The following is a 25,013-nucleotide window of genomic DNA, read 5'->3' on the forward strand; positions in this document are numbered from 1 at the left end:
CCGGGAGGCGGAGCTTGCAGTGAGCTGAGATCCGGCCATAGCACTCCAGCCTGGGCGGCAGAGCGAGACTCCGTCTCAAAAAAAAAAAAAAAAAAAAAAAAGAGTTGCCTCCATCCAGGTGAAAATTGAGTCTGGGCTTGGTGTGATTGCTCACACCTGTAATTCCAGCACTTTTGGAGGCTGAGTTAGGTGGATCTCTTGAGCTCAGGAGTTCAAGACCAGCCTGGGCAACATGGTGAAACCCTATCTCTACCAAAAATTAAAAAATTAGCTGGGCGTGGTGGCTTGCACCTGTGGTCCCAGCTACTCAGGAGGCTGAGGTCGGAGGATCACTTGAGCCTGGGAGGTGGAGGTTGTAGTGAGCCAAGATCATGACACTGCACTCTAACCTGGGTGACAGAAACCCTGTCTCAAAAAAAAAAAAAGAAAAAAAAAATTGAGTCTGTGAGGTGAGAAAGTATTTATTTAAAAGATGAATGAAGAATTAAGGAACAAAAACTTGAAAGGATTTTCCAGCTTTAGGAGATAATTCTGAGTGTGCATACTTTATGGACATTAGACCTAAGTAGAATAGATCTGATATTTTTTTTCCTTAGGAGATACAGAGAGAACAATTGTACTACAGTCAGTATAAGAAAAGAAAAATTACTTTGGAGAGGGAGATCTTAGATTGTACACCTAACTCTTATTTTCTCATCATGAGTTTCTTATCTGTGAAATAAAAAATTTATATAATGTGAACTCCAGAGTGTTCTAACTACACTGAAATTCTAAAATCACACACACAATTCTGTGAATTGACAATATTTAGGGTGGTGGAAAAGGGAAAGGAAGGAGTACCTTGAAGAAAGAAGCAGTTGGTGAGGTAAAAGGAGTGCCACTTAATGGAGTATTGCAGAGGCTACCAGAGAAGGTATTTTCTGTCAGCAGTTACAGGATAATAAAGAGCATTATCATTAGATTTGATAAGAAGAATGTCATTGATGACTTAAAATACCAATTTGGTTGTTGTGACAACCATGAAAACCAGACTACATGTGATTAAGAAGTCTATATATAGTGATGAGATTATAGTTTCTATGGGCCACCTAATTTTGATGGAGGGAGAGCAGTTCCAATTAAAGTATTTTCAAGATTGAGAACTAAATTTGAATAGAGGTAAAGTAGCCATTCAGTTTTGTTAACTTTCTCATTTTTTAAAGATGTGTGCAAACTCACACTGAAATTTTGTTCCAAGCATTAACAGAAAATTAGAGGCCTACTGATAGAATTGTCTGTCACACTTCTGTAGTTGACGCACTTCTAAGGTAATTTTCGTGAGAAGAGATCCATTACAGCTTTTTAAAGCTTAGTTTTAAAGACATTTTTTAAGAACCAAAATTATTTGCATGTTTTAGATGAACTTGAAGAAATGTTGAATCCAATGGGAACTGTTCAAACAAATCCATATACTGAAAATGCAACAGCTTTGCATATTAAATTTCCAGAGAATAAAAAACAACCTTATTATTACCCTCCCTTCGATAAGGTAAGCTAATTATTTAAAGGGCCACTATGCATGAAATAATTGAATGATTAGTTCCTCTGTGTATAGTTTAAGCTCTGTCTGTCTCAAAACTTCCCATATGATGACAGCTTTGTTGAGTGGGAAGACCATGGATCAGGGAGCCTTCTTAACTCTGTTAGTTCTGGCTTTATTGCTAAGTAAGAAAAGGTACCTCCAGGCCGGGCGTAGTGGGTCACGCCTGTAATCCCAGCACTTTGGGAGGCGGGCAGATCACCTGAGGTCGGGAGTTCGAGACCAGCCTGACGAACATGGAGAAGCCCTCTCTCTACTAAAAATACAAAATTAGCCGGGCATGGTGGCACATGTCTGTAATCCCAGCTACTCAGGAGGCTGAGCAGGAGAATCGCTTGAACCCGGGAGGCAAAGGTTGCAGTGAGCCAAGATCGTGCCGTTGCACTCCAGCCTGGGCAATAAAAGCGAAACTCTGTCTCAAAAAAAAAAAAAAAAAAAAAAACAAAGGCACCTCTGGAGTTCACTTTTCTTATTTATAAAATGAAGAAGTCATAATTGTTCTATTTTTTAATGTCTCAGGCCCTTAAAGGGCTATATTTTCATATGTAACTCTGAATATATAAAATGTTCAGTGAAACATGCCCTGCATGTTGTTTCAAATATTAAAGGTATAATCACTGCTGTATTAGAATTGATATTCAAAGAACAATTGATTTTTGTTGAATATGTCTGTTAGTGGCGCTTCCTAATGTAGTTATTTTATAGAATCTATAGTAAGGACTTAATTTCTAAATATATTTCTTTAATATACAGACTGCATGTCTTGGGGATAAGGAGATTATCTAATGGGGGCTAAATATAGGGCTATGGTAATTTACATGCTAAGAGAGCTGAGCTGTCATATACTTTATCTTTAGGTTTGGCATGGTGTTTTTTGTTTTAAAAAATGGAGTCTCTCTCTGTCGTCCAGGCTGGAGTGCAGTGCCACAATTATTGAGCCTCAAATTCCTTGCCTCAAGCAATTGTCCTGCCTCAGCATCCCAGGTGCTGGGATTACAAGTGAGAGCCACTGCACCTGGTAGTGTTCATTTTTTTTTGTTTTTGTTTTTGTTTTTGAGACGGAGGCTTGCTCTGTCACCCAGGCTGGAGTGCAGTGGTGCAATCTCGGCTCACTGCAAGCTCCGCCTCCCAGGTTCACGCCATTCTTCTGTCTCAGCCTCCCAAGTAGCTGGGACTACAGGCGCCTGCTACCACACCGGGCTAATTTATTGTATTTTTTAGTAAAGACGGGGTTTCACCATGTTAGCCAGGATGAGGTAGTGTTGATTTTCATAAGGAAATCATTGAACAAATTTTCAGAAAATAGGAGGCAGGCACCATGCTTCAAGCCTGTGATCCCATCAACTTGGGAGTCTGAACCAGAAGGATCACTTGAGGCTTAGAGTTCAAGATAGCCTGCACAACTGAGAGAGACCCTTGTCTGCACAAAAACTTAAAAGTTAGCTGGGTGTGGTGGCATGTGCCTGTAGTCCCAGCTACTCTGGAGACTGAGGCGGGAGGACTACTTGAGCCCAGTAATTTGAGACTGCAGTGACCTATGGTCATGCCACTGTGCTCCAGCCTGGGAAACAGAGAGAGACCCTGTCTCTGGGGGGGAAAAATGTTCAGAAAATAAGCTGGAAGTTTATTTAATTTCCTCAATCTGCTTGAGTACGAACTGCCTTTGAAGATTGATATTATACTTTATAAATACTTAATCTACCTGTACATTTGAAGTATTATGCAAATTAAATTTATGTAATTCACTGTTTCTTTCTTCATTTTCATTATAATTGGATTTTATCCATCTAAGGAGTAATTTTTTATTTCAAGTTTTTAAAATATGTTTTTCTGAACAATAATTTACAACCAGATTAAATTTTGTGCTTATTATAATAGAAATTTCAAATGTGGCAAGAACCACATACCTTAGTATACACTGAGGAGAAAAAGCTACATTTTGACTCATCCAATATATTTACGTAGTGTCTTTAGTTATTCCTTCGATAGAAATTTATCCATAAGCCGTAGCTACTCGTGATACATTTAATAGTCCTAACTGTGACTATTATGTTCCATTACGATGTGTGTTCAAATACGATGTGTGTTCAACAGTTATAGGCTCTTTTGGCTCAAATGAAATGCTTTTTGAAGTACTTTTACAAATATAGCCTCCTGTATTTGCAAATACAAGTATTTTTTGAGATGGAGTCTCGCTCTGCCGCCCAGGCTGGAGTGCAGTGTGGCCAGATCTCAGCTCACTGCAAGCTCCGCCCCCCGGGTTTACGCCATTCTCCTGCCTCAGCCTCCCGAGTAGCTGGGACTACAGGCGCCCGCCACCTCGCCCGGCTACTTTTTTGTATTTTTTAGTAGAGACGGGGTTTCACCGTATTAGCCAGGATGGTCTCCATCTCCTGACCTTGTGATCCACCCGTCTCGGCCTCCCAAAGTGCTGGGATTACAGGCTTGAGCCACCGCGCCCGGCCAAATATAAGTATTTTTAAAGACTATTTCAAGAGAAGTTTTATTTCACTGTTGCTCCAGTCATCTGCAAATGGTCATTAAATGTTTCTTTTGCCTTTCTAATCCCTTGGACAGTCTTTCTTGAAGAAGATCAGTTTGGCATAGAGATTTTAGTCTTTAAATATATGTAAGCCAGGGACAGCAGACTTTAGTCCCATCTACTTGAGGCTGAGGTGGGATAATTGCTTGAGCCCAGGAGTTCAAGGCCAGCTTGGGCAACATAGACCCCATCTCAAAAACAAACAAAAAATGGGTAAATAAGTATATGCATATTGATCTCCTTTAATTGTACAAGTTAGATATGGTTATCATAATGTAAATAATACAGATGTAAAAACTGAAAGTTTCCCCAAGTCCTATTCTTTTTATTTAATATATTGCTTGTTGTAATCATTTGTGTTGTTTTGCTTTTCAGGTTAATTTTATGGTTATTGGTTAATTTAAGTAACCATAATCTTATTTTATTCTTACGATCTTATGTAATAGAATGGAAATTATAGCATTTAAAATTATTTTATTTTTAGTAATTTATTTTTAGTTATTTATTTATTTATTTTTTTTACAGAGATGAGGTCTCGCCATGTTGTCCTGGCTGGGCTTAGGAAATCCTCCTGCCTTGGCCTCCCACAGTGCTGGGATTAAAGGTGTGGGCCACCACACCCAGCTGATCTAATTATTTACTTATTGATCTTCCTGCTGGGCAAATGGGTTTCTATCTTAGCAAGAATGAGGGCACCCCCTTTGAAGTTAATGAATTTTAACTTATTTTTAGACTTCCCCTTGTCATTACTTCTACTTTTGGTGTCTGTTAATTGAAGAAAAAATGACAAAAGCTTATTCTACAATTCAGTAACTCTACATGTTTTTGCGTCTTCTTAACTAGAATACACTTACTTATATTTAAAAGAAAATTTTTGACATATATATGCTACCTGGTACTTATTTTATCTACAGACAATTTTAGTGCTTCCTAGGAGTCATAATCCCTTATAGTGATACCATCGTTTCCCTGTTGTCAAGAGTTTAAAGCACTTGAGAAGCACGATTTTGCTTTTAAAATTCATGTTTCTGTTACAAAGCATAGCAATGCCAGATCTTATGTAGTCTAAGTATAAATGTAGTCATTTACACTTAAAATTCTACAAATATAAGAGCCAAAATTCATTTTCTTTAATTTTTTTAAACAGATTATTGAAAAGGCAGCTGAGATTGCAAGCAGTGATAGTGCTAATGTGTCAGTAAGTATCAAGAGTTTTAAATGGCCCTTTCTTATGGAGTTGTGCACATCATTAGGTATCTTTGCTTCATAGTAATGAACTCACAGAAGATCATAACTCATATGCAAGAACAGTCTGTGAGTGTGGGTAAGTATGCACATAACAGTGTTTTGTTAAATGGCAGCCCAATTTGTGGGTGATCTGGGTTCAGTGGGCAAGCCCTTTTCTGATACAAGTACAGGTTTAGCAGGTAATCTATAAGGGATTCTGTGGCACCTCATAGATTAACATTGCTGTCATAGTGAATATTACTTAGTTTAATGAGGAGACTGTATTTCTCTCAGGTAACAAAGCAGATTTAGTAGTAAGCACATGCATCATCATGCAAGCGACCCAAATTTCTTCCATCTTGGTGCTCTGCCATATTTAACATGTATTTTCTATTTCATGGTTTAATATTACTGCTTTATCTTCCTACTTTACTATATTCCAGCCAGCAGGAATAGGAAAAACAATAGTAGTGGTCACACCCCATTCTTATTCAGGATATCATTAGTATGTTTCACTTCTGCTTACATGTCATTGGCCAGATCTTACTGTCCATGCCTAAGTACATGCACATCTGAGAGGTACAGTCTTTAGCCAGCCTGTCAGTCATGTGATTGGCTAAGAGTAAGAGATTCTAGTACTAAAGGAAGAAGTGGAGAATGGATATTGAGAGTCAAATAGTAGTCTCTGCCACATATACTATTCCCATTTGTTTCTACGCAGATACTGCAAATAGGTTACTTTGTTGACTTAGATTGCTATATCTATATCTACATCTGTATATCTCTGTCTACATATATATAAATACATATATACCATCTGTGCTTTTTAATTTAATTTTTTGGCTCTTTCTAGTTTGACTTTGTTGAGCTGTAATCCGATAATCTCTTGTCATCGGTTTACAACTTTTAAGTCTATTTAGGAAAGCCGTTCTACCTGTGGCATGGCAGTGTTATAGAGACTAGGAGGCAAACTTGAGACAATGTCTATGTTTTTGTCATTACAGAATCAAAGCACTATTTAATTTTGGCCAGTTGGTGAAATATCTGGCCTAGGCTGTCTTCTCCTTTGCCATTAGAGCTCTCAGAATCTTTCCCTAGTTTCTCAGTGTGAGTCATCTGCTACTGCTTTCTTATTAGTGTTTTTGGCTTAAATTTTGTCTTTTGAATTTGAATGCTTGACCTCAGGAAAGAGAGCAGTAGTGCCAGGCTCCTGGTCTTTACAGTTTATGAAAGGCTCTGGGCCAGTTTGGGACGATAGTAGCCAAATTCTTCCTCCCTCTGTCTTTTTTCCCAGAGTTTTGTGTTATTCAGGTTTCTGGAGACAGTTTCAGATAATAATTTAATTTGCAAACATTGTGCAAATTTTAATAGCCCTAAATTATATATATGGCCTGATAAAAATTTACATGATCAGTTGATGAGGCTAGTGTGATAGGATCATTGTGTTTGACTGCTTTTTCTTGCAGTATATATATAGACTTGAGAATGGCCTGGAAACTCTAAGAAGTAAGAGTTTATTTAAAAAGTAAAATAGTAAATTAAAGGTGGAAGCAATCTCAGAGACTACTTTAAAAAAATGTGTGTTTGTGTATAAATTTAAAAAATAAAAGAAAAACTTTCAAATGAGACAACTGCAAGAGTAGTTACGTTTAATGATACAAAAGAAATTTCTTACAGATGTTAATTTATCAGCTTACTAGGCAATTACTGAAACAGATAATTACAGTTTAAGCTTAGGAGATACAGTTACACAGGTGGGTCTTGGTTCAATTGCCTCTGTCTCATTACCCTTTATAAGACAATATTGCTCCTTGAACCTCTGATAAGTGAATTAATTTTTACTATTTCCACCATAAACTTGTACCAGACCTAAATCAGAGAGTTCTCTACACACTGAGCATGCAGTAATCTTGCCCAGGTCTGATACACTTTTAAAATTTTTTTTTTTTTTTTTTTTAGGCACAAAGTACAATTAATAAATGCTAAGGGTGGGTGTGATGGCTCACCTCTATAATCCCAGCACTTTGAGAGGCCAAGGTAGGAGGATTGCTTGAACCCAGGAATTTGAGACCATCCTGGGCCATATAGTGAGACCCGATCTCCACAAAAAAAAAAAAAAAAAAAAAAAAAAAAAAANTCAATGAATTATTACAGGTCACTCCTTTGTTACTGATCAAGATAAGAGTTTGTTCCGGGTGTGGTGGCTCACCTCTATATCCCAGCACTTTGAGAGGCCAAGGTAGGAGGATTGCTTGAACCCAGGAATTTGAGACCATCCTGGGCCATATAGTGAGACCCGATCTCCACAAAAAAAAAAAAAAAAAAAAAAAAAAAAAAAAAAGAACGAAGTATTAACTGGGCGTGGTGGCATGTGCCTGTAGTCCCAGCTACTTGGGAGGCTGAGGTAGAAGGATAGCTTGAGCCTGGGAAGTTGAGGCTGCTATGACAGGGTAAGACTCTGTATCTTTAAAAAAAAAAATTTGTAAACCAAAATGGAAGTTTCTCTCTTTGACTCCTACCTACCTTCCTCTTCAGAGCTAACTGTAAACAGTTTAATTTGTAGCTATCAATCCTAACTTTATATGTAAATATCTCCCACTTTAAAAATAAATGAGATCTAGCTATTTATATGTATATATTGTTTCTACTTTTTTCATTTAATATACTTTGTGGATATTGTCATGTGAGTATGAATAGGTCTACTTTTTAAAAAATACCTTTCTAACATTCTGTAGCATTAATTATTAGTATCTATTAGATTTTCTTTTTTTTTTTTTGTTTTGAGACAGTCTCACTCTGTCACCAGGCTGGAGTGCGGTGGCATGATCTCAGCTCACTGCAATCTCTTGTCTCCTGAGTTCAAGCGATTCCCTTGCCTCAGCCTCCCGAGTAGCTGGGAGGTACATACAGGCGCGTGCCACCACACCCAGCTAATTTTTTGTATTTTAGTAGATACAGGTTTTCACCATGTTGGCCGGGATGGTCTCAATCTCTTGACTTCGTGATCTGCCCACCTCGGCCTCCCAAAGTGCTGGGTTTACAGGCATGAGCCACCACACCTGGCCACATCATGCCCTTTTACCCCTTAATTCTTCAGTATTTCCTTTAAAAAATGACATTTTTATACATAACCTGAGTACATTCATAAAAGTCAGGAAAATAATACTGATTCAGTTCTATGTAATCTACAGATTTTATTCAAATTTAGCCAGTTTTCTCAGTCGTGTGCTTTATGAGTCTTGGATCCAACCTCTGGTTACTTGTTGCATTTCATTGCCAGGTAGCTTTAGTTTCCTTCAGTCTGAAACAGTTCTTCATTGTTTTTTTTTTTTTAATCTTTAATGACTGACATTTCTGAAGACTACAGGCCAATTATTTTATAGAATGTCCCTTAGTGTGGATTTGCCTGATGTTTTGTCATGTTTAGGATCCCAGTTATGCATTTTTAGTGTGAATATCAAAGAAGTAAAGGTGTAGTTTTCTTACTGCATTTTATCGGGAGGCAATATCGATTTTTACTGCTACTCTGGTTGTTAACGGTTATCCCTTGGTTAGTACGGTATCTGCTAGGTTTTCTACTATAAAGTTAATAAATAAATAAATGTTTTATGGGGGCATATTTTGATACTAACATTCTATTTCAGATCAAGCTGTCACCCACTTCTTTTTGCATTCACTAATACATCTTACTTGAATCAATGTTACTGCAGTGGGTTGCCAATTTTAAATCTTACTTTTCCTTTTGGATTTATTAGTTGTCTTATAACATAGGCTAGAGGCTTTTCTTCCTATCTATCTATCTATCTATCTATCTATCTATCTATCTATCTATTGTCAGGGTCTTGCTCTGTTGCCTGGGCTGGAGTGCAGTGGTGCAGGCATAGCTCACTGCAACCTTGAACTCCTTTTCCTCCATTCATCTCTTTTTTCTGTCTTTTTTTTTTAACTTATAGGAGATGGATTTGTGATTTCCATTTTATTCAATGATTTGTAATTAGTTACTGTCATTTATCTTAATGTTTAATTTATCCCAGATGTGGCTCATGGGAGCCCATTTAAGCTGTCTCTTGTCTCTTTTGCTTTGTCCCTGTCATTCTTTAAGCATTCCCTTCTTTCCATTACAACAGTGTATTCCACACTCATCTAATACTTTCCCTACCCCAGCCTTGGAATCAGGCATTTCTCTGGAGAGTTTCATTTTTTATATTCAGTTTATTCCTTTTATTTGTGAAAAGTATGTAGGGATGGATGGATGGATGGATGGATGGATGGACGGACGGACGGACAAATGGATGGATGGAATGGATTGACAGGGTCTCGCTTTGTTGCCCAGACTGGAGTGCAGTGATACGATCACGGGTCACTGCAGCCTGGACCTCCTGAGCTCAAGTGATCCTCTCACCTCAGCCTCCTGAGTAGCTAGAACTGCAAGCACATGCCACTATACCTGGCTATTTTTAAAATTTTTTTTAATTTCTATTTTTTTAGTAGAGACAGGGGTCTCACTTTGTTTTCCAGGCTGTTCTTGAACTCCTGGGTTCAAGCAGTCTTCCTGCCTTAGCCTCCCAAAGTGCTGGGATTACAGGCCTGAGCCACTGTTCCCGGCCTTAGTAAGATCTAGGCCCTGGATATATGCTCATTGCCCTTGGGTATACATAAATAAGTGCTCTTTGGAGGATGCAGGGATGCAGTGGCTTCCAGGCCCTTCTGTGAAACAGAGCTAGACAATATATATTTGTTTACCTCCATATGTTTGGGAAAATAAACATACACAGAGATATATTTATTTATCTATCTATTAAAGACCATGAGTTCTCGTCAATGCCTCTAATATGGATGTATTCACACTGTATATATTCTAGTCTTTGTCTTTTCATATTTGTAATTCCCTTTTCTAATAATGAGAAATCTGGATTTCTATTAGCTTTGGTGTATTTACTTATTTGCTCAATCCCCTATTTGTAATCAATCTTCTAGTCTTATAACTGTCTTCTTAGTCTCCACCTCATTATCCTTGGCTGCTTGTGTTGGTCAAGTCTGTATGTCTGGGCAACACTTAATTAACTCAACTGTCTATCCCCAGCAAGCACACTGTTAACATGCCATCTGAATCTCCAGCCCTTGTGAAGATGATAGATGAGTTTGTGGCCTTCCATAGAGAAGGGAAAGGAACCATGTTTGTGTTTTCCCATGTGCTTATAAAGCAAGGTGTTTGTTTTATTTTGGTCAGTAATCATTATTATAATATGTGTATTTGTGATTTTAAAAAATAATAGAAAATAGGGTTGTGATTTTCATTGCTTTCTACCACTTTTATCTTATTTTGGTACAAGCATTTGAACATTTAAGTTCTTCAGTTATACTGTACAGTATAATTTTCACTACTGATATTTTTGTTGTTTTATAAAAGAATCTAAGATTTTGTGTTTTTTTAGACTTTTTGGTAGTTTTAACCTTGGCATTATTCAATGTTGTGCTTTTCATACCTCAATAAACAATAACAGTACAATTATGCAGTTCCACTGCTCTCCCTACTTAGCTTATTTCTAGGTCTTCAGGGTATTTACTTACAGTAGTCTGTAGAGGTCTAATTTGGATCGACCAAATTATACTCAGCCTGCTAGCTTTTTGCTAGCTTTTTGAACATTTCTCTGACATGAACAATTTACACTATGTGTTGTTTGCAGTAACAGGTTTGGCTAGGAGTTTCATTTTCAAATTCTGATGACTTTTTTCTTTTTGTGAGGCAGAGTCTCGCTCTGTTGCCAGGCTGGAGTACAGTGGCGCGATCTTGGCTCACTGCGACTTCCACCTCCCGGGTTCAAGTGATTCTCCTGCTTCAGCCTCCCAAGTAGCTGGGATTACAGGCACGCACCACCATGCCCAGCTAATTTTTGTATTTTTAGTAGAGATGGGGTTTCACCATGTTGGCCAGGGTGGTCCCGATCTCTTGACCTCGTTATCTGCCTGCCTCATCCTCCCAAACTGCTGGGATTACAGGCATGAGCCAACATGCCTGGCTGATGACATCATTTTTTAATGAAGTCCAGTTATGCACCCTTTGTAGGTTGAATCTCTACATATAAAACCACTATAATTAGGTCTTTTTGTGTTTATTAGCCTTTTTATGTTTATTTTCTTTAGTACAGTGAACCTTAATCTGCCTACTTACAAGATCCCAAGAATTTGGAATTTACTTATTTGATTCGTCTTTGGCTATCTTAAAGAAGATATAGTAGAATGCATGCTCTTTAATTTATTAAAACTTGGAATTCTTCAGCTTGTTAGAACAGAAGCTTTTCATGTTTTTTATATTTTTTCAATGTTGATATTTGAAAGGGAGTACAGAACATTTGGAAAAATTATTATCTTATGGGAATAAAGTTATAAAAAATTTGTAAAGCTTTTTATGGCCGGACACAGTGGCTCATGCCTTCAACACTTTGGAAGGCCGAGGCAGGTGAATTGCTTGAGCTCAGGAGTTTGAGACCAACCTGGGCAGCATGGAGAAACCCCATCTCTACAAAAAATATAAAAATATAAAAATATGAAAAGTGTGGTGGTGCTCGTCTGTGGTCCCAGCTACTCAAAAGGCTGAGGTGGGAGGATCGCTTAAGTCCAGGAGGTTGAAACTGCAGTGAGCCAGATTGTGCCACTGCACTGCAGCCTGGGTGACAGAGACCCAGTGAGACCCTGTCTCAAAATACAAGCAAGCAAAACCCTTTTCTAACATAATGGAAGATGAATCTATCCTAAGGGAAACAAGGGTGTTTGACTCATAACCCTAACCTGTAAAGTTGATGTTTGAGAAGATAATATTTCTTTGTGTCTTTGTCAGTGGCAGACACTAAGCAAGAGATTCCTTGGGTTTGACACAGCGTGTTAATTTCTACTTAAAGAAAACGCAATGGAGCATATTTCATTCTCCATTTCATTTCAATGACCATGAGGGCATGTAGCATACTTCCTTTGACTTAGTTTTCCAGGGTCTGGTAATTTTCCTATCTTACCAACTTTTATGTCAATTATTCCCAGGTAGCAAATATTTTTAGATACTGGAAAGAAGTTATATATTGATCATCCTTAATTACTAGAATAAATAAGAGATTTAGGCAAAACACCTAGAACATACATGTGTATGTGTGCCTGCCTGCCTGTCTGTCTGCCTGCCTGCCTTTTTCTGTCTACTTAACCTGTCTGATATGCTAATCAGAAAACTGGTCTCCTAACGATTAGCTTATTTGTGTTTTTCAGGGACCTTTATTCTAGATGTAACTCTTGAATGCTTCCCAAAGATCTTTATTATAGAGAATTTGTGAATTATCTCCTAGTCTGTTTTGTTTAGTTATTTAAGCCTATTTAAGTTATTTATTATAATAGGATATACCTTGATTCACAATTTTAATGTAAATATGTTAATGAGAAATTTGTTTTCATTTTTTAAATTAAAAAAAATTTTTTTTTTTTTTTTTTTTTTTTGAGACAACATCTTGCTCTTGTCCCCCAGGCTGGAGTGCAGTGGCGCGATCATGGCTCACTGCAACCTCTGCCTCCTGGGTTCAAGTGATTCTCCTGCCTCAGCCTCTCAAGTAGCTGAGATTACAGGCGCCTGCCACCATGCCTGGCTAATTTTTTTATTTTTAGTAGAGACGAGGTTTTACCGTGTTGGCCAGGCTGGTCTAGAACTCCTGACCTCAGGTGATTCACCAGCCTCGGCCTCCCAAAGTGCTGGGATTACAGGCGTGAGCCACCGCGCCCGGCCTTGTTTTCATTTTTTATATTCAGTTTATATATTGTCTGCTCTGTACTAGGGATATACATGGAAAGAAGACATCATTTCCATTTTGAGATGAGTTTATCATTTGAGAGCATGAAAAGTAGAATGAACAACATTTTTAAAAATGCTAATAAGTATTGTTGCAGTATGCAGTAGAGGATATAGCAAACCGAGTGGAATTGTGAATATTAGAGTATAATTTGTGAGATTTAGAGCAACTGGAAAAGTATGAGGCTGTGTTTTTGAGGTCCTTATATCCTTTGAGACTATCTTGAATTTTATTCCATAGATAATGGCAGAGCCAGGGAAAGGTTTTAAATATAAAACATTACAGTTATGTCAGGAAGGCTATAGACAGAATATCAGAACTATTTATTGGCCAATTGGTACTTGTTCATCAGCTTAGTTTCTCTCTACCCAGTCTACAAGATAGTGGCAAATGATCCTTTTTCCACTTCTTAGTTACAATTTCCAGCCATTCTACCCTACACTTTGGTCACATTGGCAGAAATGTGCTAGAAAGACTCATAGAGTTTTCAGTTTCTCATGCGTTTTCATGCATGTCTTTATTCCCATTGTGATGACAAGAAAGTAAATATTTAAATCTCCACTAACAGCTGGACAAACTGAAGAGAATACAAGTATTAACAACTTAATCTTTCTTTGTATCATAACAAAATATTTAACTCTTAAAGTAAACTTTTAGCTTAGGAAAGCTTAAACTTTCAACTTTTTTTTTTTTTTTGAGACGGAGTCTCACTCTGTCGCCCAGGCTGGAGTGCAGTGGCGCGATCTCAGCTCACTGCAAGCTCCACCACCCGAGTTCACGCCATTCTCCTGCCTCAGCCTCCCGAGTAGCTGGGACTATAGGCGCCGCCACCAAGCCCGGCTAGGTTTTTGTTTTTGTTTTTTGTGAGATGGAGTCTCGCTCTGTCGCCCAGGCTGGAGTGCAGTGGCGCGATCTCGGCTCACTGCAAGCTCCGCCTCACGGGTTTACGCCATTCTCCTGCCTCAGCCTCCCGAGTAGCTGGGACTACAGGCGCCCGCCACCTCGCCCGGCTAGTTTTTTTTTTTTGTATTTTTTAGTAGAGACGGGGGTTTCACCGTGTTAGCCAGGATGGTCTCGATCTCCTGACCTCGTGATCCACCCGTCTCGGCCTCCCAAAGTGCTGGGATTACCGGCTTGAGCCACCGCGCCCGGCCAAACTTTCAACTTCATTTAACAAAGTTAAACAACTTTGGTTATGATCTGTCTTTGGTCTGTTTTCTTCTCAGTAGTGTGTCTCCTTGAAGGACAATGTCCAGAAGTCACTTCTCTTACTTAATAAAATTATACTTAGTATTTCCATTCTAGCTGTATGCTGTTTTGAATTGGATTACTTTTGAAACTAGTAATATGATAATTCTATTTATTTTCATGTTCATTTGAAATCCCAGTTAAAATAATGTCAGGTATAAAATAATATTAGAGTATAAATCCTTACAGGATCTTCTCAGATGATTTTGGAAAGAGATTTTTAGGGAAAATATGTTTTGATTAAAGTGGTATAGTTTTGATGTAAGCATGGTTCCACACACCTCTTTCTTTTAACGTTAGTGGATTTCAGAGAGTCTGGATCCAAAACAACATAGGCTATATTCTTTTTTTAGTATATTTGGTTGTAGGAATTGGGAAGGAAAATGAGAGAACTGTATTTTTCCCATGTTTAGTTTTAGCCAATATTTGATTTGTAATTTAGGCTTTCGAGTCAAGGCACAAGCCAAGAAGGCTTTACTTTTGTTTTTAACCTCTTATGTTTTTTGTTTATAGAATTTGAAAATTAAAGAAACTCAGTTCAAAGAGTAAATGACTTGGTTGCGGGTGTTTGTTTGTTTTAATCGTTTTTGAGACAGGGTCTTGCTCTGTCACCCAAACTGGAATGCAGTGGTACAGTCTCGGCTCACTGCAGCCTCTGCCTCCCAGGCTCAAGTGATTCTCCTGCCTCAACCTCCTGAGTACCTGGGACTACAGGCATGCACCACTACGCCCGGCTAATTTTTTTTTTTTTTTTTTTTGTATTTTGTATTTTTTGTAGAGACGGGTTTTCACCATGTTGCCCAGGCTAGTCTCAAACTCCTGAACTCAGGCAGTCCACCCGCGTTGGCCTCCCAAAGTGTTGGGATTGCAGGCGTGAGCCACCTTGCCTGGCCGGACTTGGATTTTATCTAAAAGCAATACTGCCACCCAGTGTTTACACAGTTTACACTTTTAGATTTTAGAAACTATTTTGAGAATCTCATCATCCTTAGCTTAGAAATTATTAAAGGATCTGCCTTTTTTTTTATGGAATTATATTTTTGTATCTCACGTACTTAGGTTCATTTATTATATATAAATGTATATAAATTTACTGAATGTTTGCCAGTAGCGTTTGCACAATTAAATTCTATAATGAGCATTTTACTTTCATAGAGTCGAGGTGGAAAAAAGTTTCTTCCTGTATTGAAAGAAATCTTGGACAGGGATCCCTTGTCTCAACTGTGTGAAAATGAAATGGATCTTATTTGGACTTTGCGACAAGACTGCCGAGAGATTTTCCCACAATCACTGCCAAAATTACTGCTGTCAATCAAGTGGAATAAACTTGAGGATGTTGCTCAGGTAACAAAAGATCATTTCTGTAACTTTTTTTGGGTGTATGGTACTTGGTTGGATTCACATGAAGTGTCCTTTTCTCATAGGTGTATTTTCATAGATAGGATAATTTAAGCAGGAGAAATTTTGCGACTTTAAACTCTTTTTTTTTTTTTTTGGAGACAGAGTAGTCTCGCTCTGTCGCCCGGGCTGGAATGCAGTGGCCGGATCTCAGCTCACTGCAAGCTCCGCCTTCTGGGTTTACGCCATTCTCCTGCCTCAGCCTCCCGAGTAGCTGGGACTACAGGCGCCCGCCACCTCGCCCGGCTAGTTTTTTGTATTTTTTAGTAGAGACAGGGTTTCACCGTGTTAGCCAGGATGGTCTCGATCTCCTGACCTCGTGATCCGCCTGTCTCGGCCTCCCAAAGTGCTGGGATTACAGGCTTGAGCCACTGCGCCTAGCCGACTTTAAACTCTTATACTCTAAGTAGTGGACCAGAATATTTCCAGTATTTAAAAATCTCAGATTTTGGGTAGGATTGCCGTACCTTTCACCAAATACAATTGAAACATTGATCTTGGGATCATTATCTATCAAAAGTACCACTTGCTGAGACCTGGATACCTTCTACCAGCTTCATCAGTGAACTCAAGAGTTTTAAATCTTTTAGACTCTTTTGCAATGCCTGTTCTAGAATGAATGTCCATTGTTTGAAAATTACATCTATTACAGAGAATAAATAATGTTTTAGATAATATATCATTCAGGTCAATTTTAACATTCATTTCAGTTGTCCAGTATTGCTGAATGTATGCCTTTTGGCAGAATAGAAAAAAGTCCATTTTGCTTCAAAAAACTACCAAATTGTAGTTCCTTGATTTAGTTTTGAAGACCCTGCCAAAAAGTACTGGCATTTATTCAATTCAAACAACCCACCAGTGCTCAATAGAAAGCCCTTGAAATGGTGTTTTTGATCAGAACAAATAAATTTGCTCTACTAAAATAACCAAATTTTTTTCATGTTACTTATTTAAGTTCAATGAATCTCTCTAGTATGTAGTCTTAGGAAATCTGTAGTGACTAAAATTTAGTGAAGAAATACAGATTTATCTTAATTATATGCATTTTAAAAATCTTTGGATTTATTGTTTCACTTCTCAAATTAAGTGTAGAAAGGATTTCTTTTGTGTTCACTTTTAGTGTCTAAAGATCTTTGGAGCCAGGCATGGTAACACACACCTGTAGTCCCAGCACTTTGGGAGGCCAAGGCAGGTGGATCGCTTGAGCTCAGGAGTTCCAGACCAGCCTGGGCAACATGGCGAAACCCTTTCTCTACAAAAAATACAAAAATTAGCTGGACATGGTGGCATGCGCCTGTAGTCCTAGCTGCTTGACAGGCTGAAATGGGAGGATTGTTTGAATCTGGGAGGTTGAGGCTGCAGTGAGCCAAATGCCATTGCACTCTACCTGGGGCAACAGAGTGAGACCTTGTCTCAAAAAAATAAAATGGCTGGGGTCTGTGGCTCATGTCTGTAATCCTACCACTTTGGGAGGCTGAGGTGGGCAGATCAGGAGGTTGAGACCAGCTCAGCAATTTGAGACCAGCCTGGGCAACACAGCGAAACCTTGTCTCTACAACAAATACAAAAATTAGCTGGACGTGGTGGTGCACGTCTGTTCCAGCTACTCAGGAGGCTGAGGCTGGAGGATCATTTGAGCCCAGGAGGCTGAGGTTGCAGTGAGGCGAGATTGTGCCATTGCATTCTAGCCTGGGTGACAGAGGGAGACCTGTCTCAAATCAATCAATCAATCAATTGATCTTTGGAAACGTGTTATATAATTACATTATTGTGTGTACTTCGCTTAAACTTGTTTCCACCTTAGACCAAATTAGACTGAAAAGAAACTATTTTATTTTAATTGCTGTAGAATAGTTATTGTCTTCTAGCCACTCATGTATTCTCTAAATTCAGGATTCGTTTTCCATGAACCTTCAGTAATGGAAAACAAGATCTAAGCATTTTTTTACCTGACACATTTGCCTGTTTCTTTTGGATAGTGTCTAGTGCTGAGTGCATGTCTAAGAAATACATCATATTATTATTTCATTAGAATCACAATGGAAAGAATTTCTTGCTGTACTCTTAAAAGCTGTCTTATAGAGAGATTTGGTGAGTTTTTGGCAATTTATTTAATTTTACACTTACATGATTTAATTTTTAATAATTATAAATAATCTTACCAAAGTCATTACTTTCCAATGGTAAAGTTGTTTTTAACCACAACATTGCTGAACCTCTAGTATTACATAATCTTATCTCTCCTTTTCAGTGTTATTTATGGGCAGTGTTTTCCAAGTATTAACTGGAGAGATGAGGGGTTTTTTTTATTACTACTATTTCAAAACCTCAGGAAATGGTCTCTTCCCAACTCTTCTGCCCATAAAGAAGACTGCTGGTCCATTAGGGCCTTGGGCAAAGCAGGGAGGGGGGCTCTGTTAGTGAGAAAAAGTGGGGATGAGGTTGGTGCTTTATGACTTTACACCAGTTATTTCTGAACCTGTTTTCATCACTATACCCTTAGGAGCTTTTATAGACTATTTCCCCCCCAATAACCCATAGGAGTTTTTATAGACTATTTTCCCCCCAATAACCCATGAGATTTTGATTCTATAGATACATGATACATCTGTTCATGTACTGTATGTGTATCTGTGCTTTATACATAAAAAAAAGAGCAAGCTTTATTCAATATAGGGTTAAGAATAGCTAAGAAAAACTTAAGTTTAAAGTTAAAATTTAGGCTGGGTGTGGTGACTCAAGCCTGTAATCCCAGCACTTTGGGAAGCAGAGGCGGGAAGATCACTTGAGGCTAGGAATTTGAGACCAGCAACATAGCGAGACTCTATCTCTACAAAAATAAATAAATGAAATAAAATTAGCTAGGCATGGTGGCATGTGCCTGTAGTCCTGGCTACTGAGGAGGCTAAGTTGGGAGGATCGCTTTTACCCAGGAGTTCAAGGCTGCAGTGAGCTATGATGGTGCCACTGCACTCCAGGCTGGACAACAGAATGAGACCCTGTCTCTTTAGAAAAAAAAAAAAAGAAGTTAAAATTTAAAAATTAGCATTTCACTATATTTGCTAAGTAACTATGTAATTTATTCACATAGGTGAATTGTAATGTATCAAATTACATATATAAATCAACAATTTATGCTGAGTGCAGTGGCTCACGCCTGTAATCCCAGCATTTTGCGAGGCTAAGGCGGGGGGTGGATCACCTGAGGTCAGGAGTCCGAGAACAGCCTGGCCAACATGGTGAAACCCTATCTCAAAAAAAAAAAAAAAAAAAATTAACTGGACATGGTGGCGGGTGCCTGTAATTCCAGCTACTCGGGAGGCTGAGGCAGGAGAATCGCTTGAATCCGGGAGGGGGAGGTTGTAGTGAACCATGATTGCGCTGTTGTGCTCCAGCCTGGGTATCAAGAGTGAAACTCTACTCAAAAAATAAGTTAAGTTTATATAAATATATACTAATAATAGAGAAATTAAATTTTAAAAAACATTCAAAAGTATTGTTTTCCCAAAAATATTTTTAAAATGTAAAACAACAGAAAAAATTAAGCTAATTTTTAAAAAATTACCTTTAGTTAACTTTTATTTACTTTTGCTTGATATGAGAAAATTCCTTTTAACTTAGCTGGTAGATTCTCATTTAGATATTGTTGACTTTTTGGGGAGGGCTTGGCATAGTTAATGATAGGTTGAATAACTTGTAGAATTAAGTAATAAAATATAAACTGTTTTACTGCATTCTCAAAGCTTAATTGGTCTGAGAATCACACTTAACATCCACAAGATAGTCAACAAGCTTGCAGGCCTCCTCTCCCAATATGACTTTGAGCAATCAATTGAAAGAAAATCCTCTAATCACTGCCATCTATTTGCCATAGTTTATAGCACTGATCTTGCATACATATCATATACCTTCCATGACATTGATGTCAATGGTGTTTATGTGATACCCAGGAAAATACAATGAGAGAAATTAAATACTAAGGAATAAGATTTTATCAGATGGGGTTGAGCTTTAGGAAGGCTACAAATTCAACATTTTTTTCTCTCTCACCCATAAAATTTATTTGGAGGTAAGTACTTAATAGCTTTTCAAACTTATCAATAGAATGTTTCAACAACAAAAATAACCTTTATTAGTCTGTATTAACAGGAATGGATTTTTGAGGCATCAATAATTAAAAGTGTGCTTTGCCTTCTTTTGACCTATCTCGGTGCTCCTGTGTGTCAAGGAAAATTAGATTACTTTTGTCCCCCATCATTTCTGAACCGGTTTCATTTTTTAAACAGCTTCAGGCGCTGCTTCAGATTTGGCCTAAACTGCCCCCCCGGGAGGCCCTAGAGCTTCTGGATTTCAACTATCCAGACCAGTACGTTCGAGAATATGCTGTAGGCTGCCTGCGACAGATGAGGTATCTTCTGCAGGTGGTTTTCTTTGGGGAAAGGAATAACTTGGGTGGGTTTGGGACGAGAGTGTCTCCTTGATGTCTCATAAGAAAGAAAAGGGCTCAGAATTATTCACAGTTCAAAGCATTTGCTCATGTCCTCCTGCCGTGTCCCCCACTCAATGTTTATACTAGAAAAAAAGCAAAAGCTTACTGGGTCAGAAAGTCCTCAAGATCACCCTCAGGTTTGATGACTCACTAGGAGGACTCAGAACTCAGCACATAGTCACTTACAGATATAACTTATTGCAGCAAAAGGATACAGAGCAAAATTTAAGGAGGGAAAAAGGTTCATGGAGTGAAGTCATGAGGAAACCAGGCACGCATAAGCTTGTAAGAGTTCTTTTCCAGTAAAGTCACCCTGAACACTTCTAATTCTCTCAGGAGTTGTGATAATATAAGTCTGCAAGGGAAGCTTGTTAGAGACCTGGTGGCCAGGGTTTTTACTGGCAGCTATCACATAAGCACCCTCTGCCTAGCATGTACCAGATTTCTATACTCCCAGCAGTAAAGTGGATATACAACATAAACCATTGTTTGCACAAATAGTTTAGGTGCAGTGAGCTACTCTTATCAATTAGGAGGATGGTGGGAACCCTTCTGAAATCTTAATTCCCAGATGCTAGCCATGGGCCAATCCTATAAGCAGACTTGTTAGAGGATAGCAGCCAAGCCTGCTGTGTTACCCCTTTTCTTCACACAGTCTATCTACCCTCCAGAATTAAGAAATGTTAATTTTTGTCGTGGGTTTAAATATATATATATATATTTTAAGCAAATACGTTACAGTTAAAGTTGAAGTCCTCGGCCGGGCGCGATGGCTTAATAAGCCTGAATCCCAGGCACTTTGGGGAGCCGGAGACAGGCGGTCACGAGGTCAGGAGATCGAACCTCCTGTAACAGGTGAACCCTGTTCTCTACTAAAAATACAAAACTAGCGGGCTAGGGGCGGGCGCCTGTAGTCCCAGTACTCGGGAGGCTTGGGCAGAACAGAGATGGCGTAAACCCGGGAGCAGAGCTTACAGTGAGCTGAGATCCGGCCACGGCACTCCAGTCGGGCGACAGGGCGCAGACTCCATTCAAAAAAAAAAAAAAAAAAAAAAAGTTGAAGTCCTCATAGTTTCCTTATCCAGTCTTGATTACTTCTCTTCCTTCCCAGAGGCAGACATTATCATGAATTTGGTGTGTATGCTTCTATATCACATTTTTATGTTTCATATATATCTATGAAAATATAGACATGGAATTGTTATTGCACAAATGTGTCTTGCCATGTGCATTAGTTTATATCTTGCTTTTTAAAAATTTATCCAGACGGCTGGGTGTGGTGGCTTATGCCTGTAATCCCTGCAGTTTGGGAGGCCGAGGCGGGCAGATCACTTGAGGTCGGGAGTTTGAGACCAGCCTGGCCAACATGGTGAAACCCCATCTCTACTAAAAATAAAAAAAATTAGCCAGGAATGGTGGCCAGCGCCTGTAATCCTAGCTACTCAGGAGGCTGAGGCAGAAGAATCACTTGAACCCAGGAGACAGAGGTTGCAGTGGGCTGAGATCGTGCCACTGCACTCCAGCCTGGTCGAAAGAGCAAGAGTCCATCTCCAAAAAAAAAAAAAACATTCAACCAGGTGTGGTGGCTCACACCTATAATCCCATCACTATGGGAGACAAACGTAGGCAGATCCATGAGCCCAGCAGTTTGAGACCAGCCTGGGCAACATGGTTAAGCCCCATCTTTACCAAAAATACAGAGACATTAAACTGGGTGTGGAGGTGCACACCTGTGGTCCCAGCTACTTGGGAGGCTGAGGTGGGAGGATCACTTGAGTCCTGGAGGCGGAGGTTGCAGGAACTGAGATGGTGCCACTACACTCCAGCCTGGGTGACAGAGTGAGACCCTGTCTCAAAAAATAAAATGCAAATACATAAATAAATAAAATAAAATTCAGCATTAGGTTTTAAGGTTAGTCTCTCCCATTATGTTTAAATGTTGTTTATTCCTTTCACTACTGTGTAATATTCTGTCATAGGGATATATCTTATTTAATTTATTCCCTATTAAGGAACATTTAAGTTTTCTCCACATTTCCCTATTATAAATAATGCTTCAGTGAACATGCTTGTAGTCTCCCTTGGTTGGTGCATTTGTGAGAATCAGAGATTCACTGAAGAAATGACTGTCTCAGACAATGAAGTTTATCTATTTTCTTTCTAACTTCAGAAATGAGGCTTATGTACTTTATCGTTTTGAAAATAAAAGCCCACAAAATAGTATAGATACTATGATCCTTTTTTCTTTTAAAATTTTGTATGTTTTAAGCTGTGTAATAGCCAAAAGAAATTACACAGACTCACCAATAGTGCTTATTTCTGGGGAGTGAAATTAGAAGTGTGAGAGAAGAGGAAACTCCTTCTATTCCTATACTTTCTATTTTTTACACTATTTATAGGTTATATAATGGGCATGAATTTTACAATAAACCTAATCAAGATTATATTATAGGTAGTTGGTTAAAAAATGAATTCCCAGTTGCTTCACCATCTCTGTAAGTTTGCATTGGAGACCTTTTGTGGAGGTGCCACCTGATTCTCCTTGGGCTGAGCCAAGTGTTTTTCTTAAGTGTATTGATCCCTCTGAGGAGATATCTGTGATCCGTGTATTCCATGTAGCTAATTCTGGTGGTTTTTCTATTGTGAAATTTTCTGGTTATGAGTTTTTGGTTTTGGTATATAGTGCCCTGGGTTTCAATCCCAGATATCTGCCTTAGACTAACTAATTTCTTAACCATTTATTACCCAAGACTATGGAGAGTAAGTGGAGCACTTGGGGCACTTGGGCTTCATACCTTATACTGGTAGAATTGCCTCTGATGGGAGTGTGTTTACAGGTGAATGGTTTGGAGATTGACACAAAATAGAGAACCACTAACCTTAATTAATTCAGCTCAGTTAATTACAATGTTTTCTGTTATATTATTTCAATGATCAATTCCCACTTATAAATGTATTCACTTTCTCATCCTTCACACTCTTTGAAGTTAAGATTTTAATTGTACTTTGGTTATCTGGGAGGACTTACTTAACCCAAATGACAGCAAAGGAAAATAAATTGTGAAAGTACTGGTGGAATTTTATTTTAAAATAATTGTTTGACTAAGCACAAACTTTTTAGCATGATCAGAAATCAGTATTAAAGTACCTAGTATTTTTGGTAACTCTTAGCTGGCTGAAAATACAGTCATGAATTTTAACAATCTGTGTAGTAGTCCATTTTCACACCATTGTAAAGAAATACCTGAGACTGGGTAATTTATAAAGGAAAGAGGTTTAATTGATTCACAGTTCCACATGGCTAGGAAGGCCTCACAAAACTTAAAATTATGGTAGAAGGCGAAGGGTAAGCAAGTACCATCTTCACAAGGTGACAGGAAAAGAGAAAGAGCAGGGGAAACCACCACTTGTGAAGCCATCAGATCTCATGAGAACTCACTCACTGTCATGAGAATAGCATGGAGGGCCACAATGATTCAATCACCTCCCACCAGCATGCTCCTTTGACACATGGGAGTTACAGGGATTATAATTCAAGGTGAGATCTGGGTAGGGACAAAAGCCAGACCATATCACAATCTAATTCATGTGATTAAAATATATCTAGTATCTGTTCTTTGACCCTCTTCACTCCCCTTTTCCCATCTGAAATCTTCAGTTTTTTTGTGATGTTGTAGCAGTGGTACAGTGAAGGCAAGCATGTAACAAGCCTGGCCCAAAAGAACCATTGTGTTTCAACAAGTTCACATTTGATAGTTTGATAGGGAGGGATCTTTTTCTGGCACAGGTTGTTTGGTTACTCACTGTGTCTTTTGTTTCTTTCAGTGATGAAGAACTTTCTCAGTATCTTTTACAACTGGTGCAAGTTTTAAAATATGAGCCTTTTCTTGATTGTGCCCTCTCTAGATTCCTATTAGAAAGAGCACTTGGTAATCGGAGGATAGGGCAGTTTCTATTTTGGCATCTTAGGTAAGTCTTTTATATTTTAATTTGAGCCCACCAGGTGCTTTAGTAACTATAAACCAGCGTAATATATTTAATAGAAAAATAGCTGCTTTAGTTTTTTTCTGAACAATTTATAATAACATTTATATGGTTTTGGTGCCTTCTCCTGTTTCTTGATACCTGCACTCTTGATTTTCAGGATTTGACAAAGTGTCCAAGACCCTTATGTGTCTCTCCATGCCTGCTTGATTTCTTCTTTATTTCTTCCTTCCTTTCTTTTTTTTTTTTTTCTTCCTGTTTTTACCTGCTTGCTTTTTAACTGAAATTAATAATGTATTGCTATTTTCCAGTAAAGTGTACTTATTGTCTTAATATATTTGGGCTGAATGCAGACCTATTTATTTCTTCTAGAAAGCTGTGGGTGGTACTGTCATTACTAGTGTTATTGAGTGAAGGTAAAGGTTTACTATAATGGCAGCAATTTTGTTCAGTTTCTTTATTAAGTAGGTAAGAAGTACATGAACCTTACTTCACCAAGTTCATATAAGAGTAAAATCAGGAATGAGAACTAAAGTTACTCCTTTGTTTTCTAAGGAAATTGTATTAATATATTTCTCATTTCTGACTCTGTACTCAGACATTTTTTTTCCCCTCCCAATCTGGACTTCATAGTACTGAAACTAATGCTTACCAGAAATTTAAAAAAAAAACTACCTTTTTTCTTTCTTTCTTTCTCTCTTTCTCCTTCCTTCCTTCCTT

At 38.4% G+C, this 25,013-nt stretch overlaps 1 protein-coding gene across 1 annotated transcript in view; it reads left to right on the forward strand.

The window, feature by feature from the left end:
• Window positions 1-25,013, forward strand: part of PIK3CB (phosphatidylinositol-4,5-bisphosphate 3-kinase catalytic subunit beta) — a 195,695-nt gene that overhangs the window by 136,222 nt on the left and 34,460 nt on the right. Inside the window, 5 exon segments of the mRNA XM_017895819.1 lie at window positions 1,398-1,528; window positions 5,269-5,319; window positions 15,578-15,766; window positions 20,107-20,228; window positions 24,135-24,278. Coding sequence (XP_017751308.1) covers window positions 1,398-1,528; window positions 5,269-5,319; window positions 15,578-15,766; window positions 20,107-20,228; window positions 24,135-24,278 — 637 coding nt within the window.

Source organism: Rhinopithecus bieti, unplaced genomic scaffold (genome assembly GCF_001698545.2).
Source record: "Rhinopithecus bieti isolate Rb0 unplaced genomic scaffold, ASM169854v2 scaffold_26603, whole genome shotgun sequence".
Classification (NCBI taxonomy): Eukaryota; Metazoa; Chordata; class Mammalia; order Primates; family Cercopithecidae; genus Rhinopithecus; species Rhinopithecus bieti.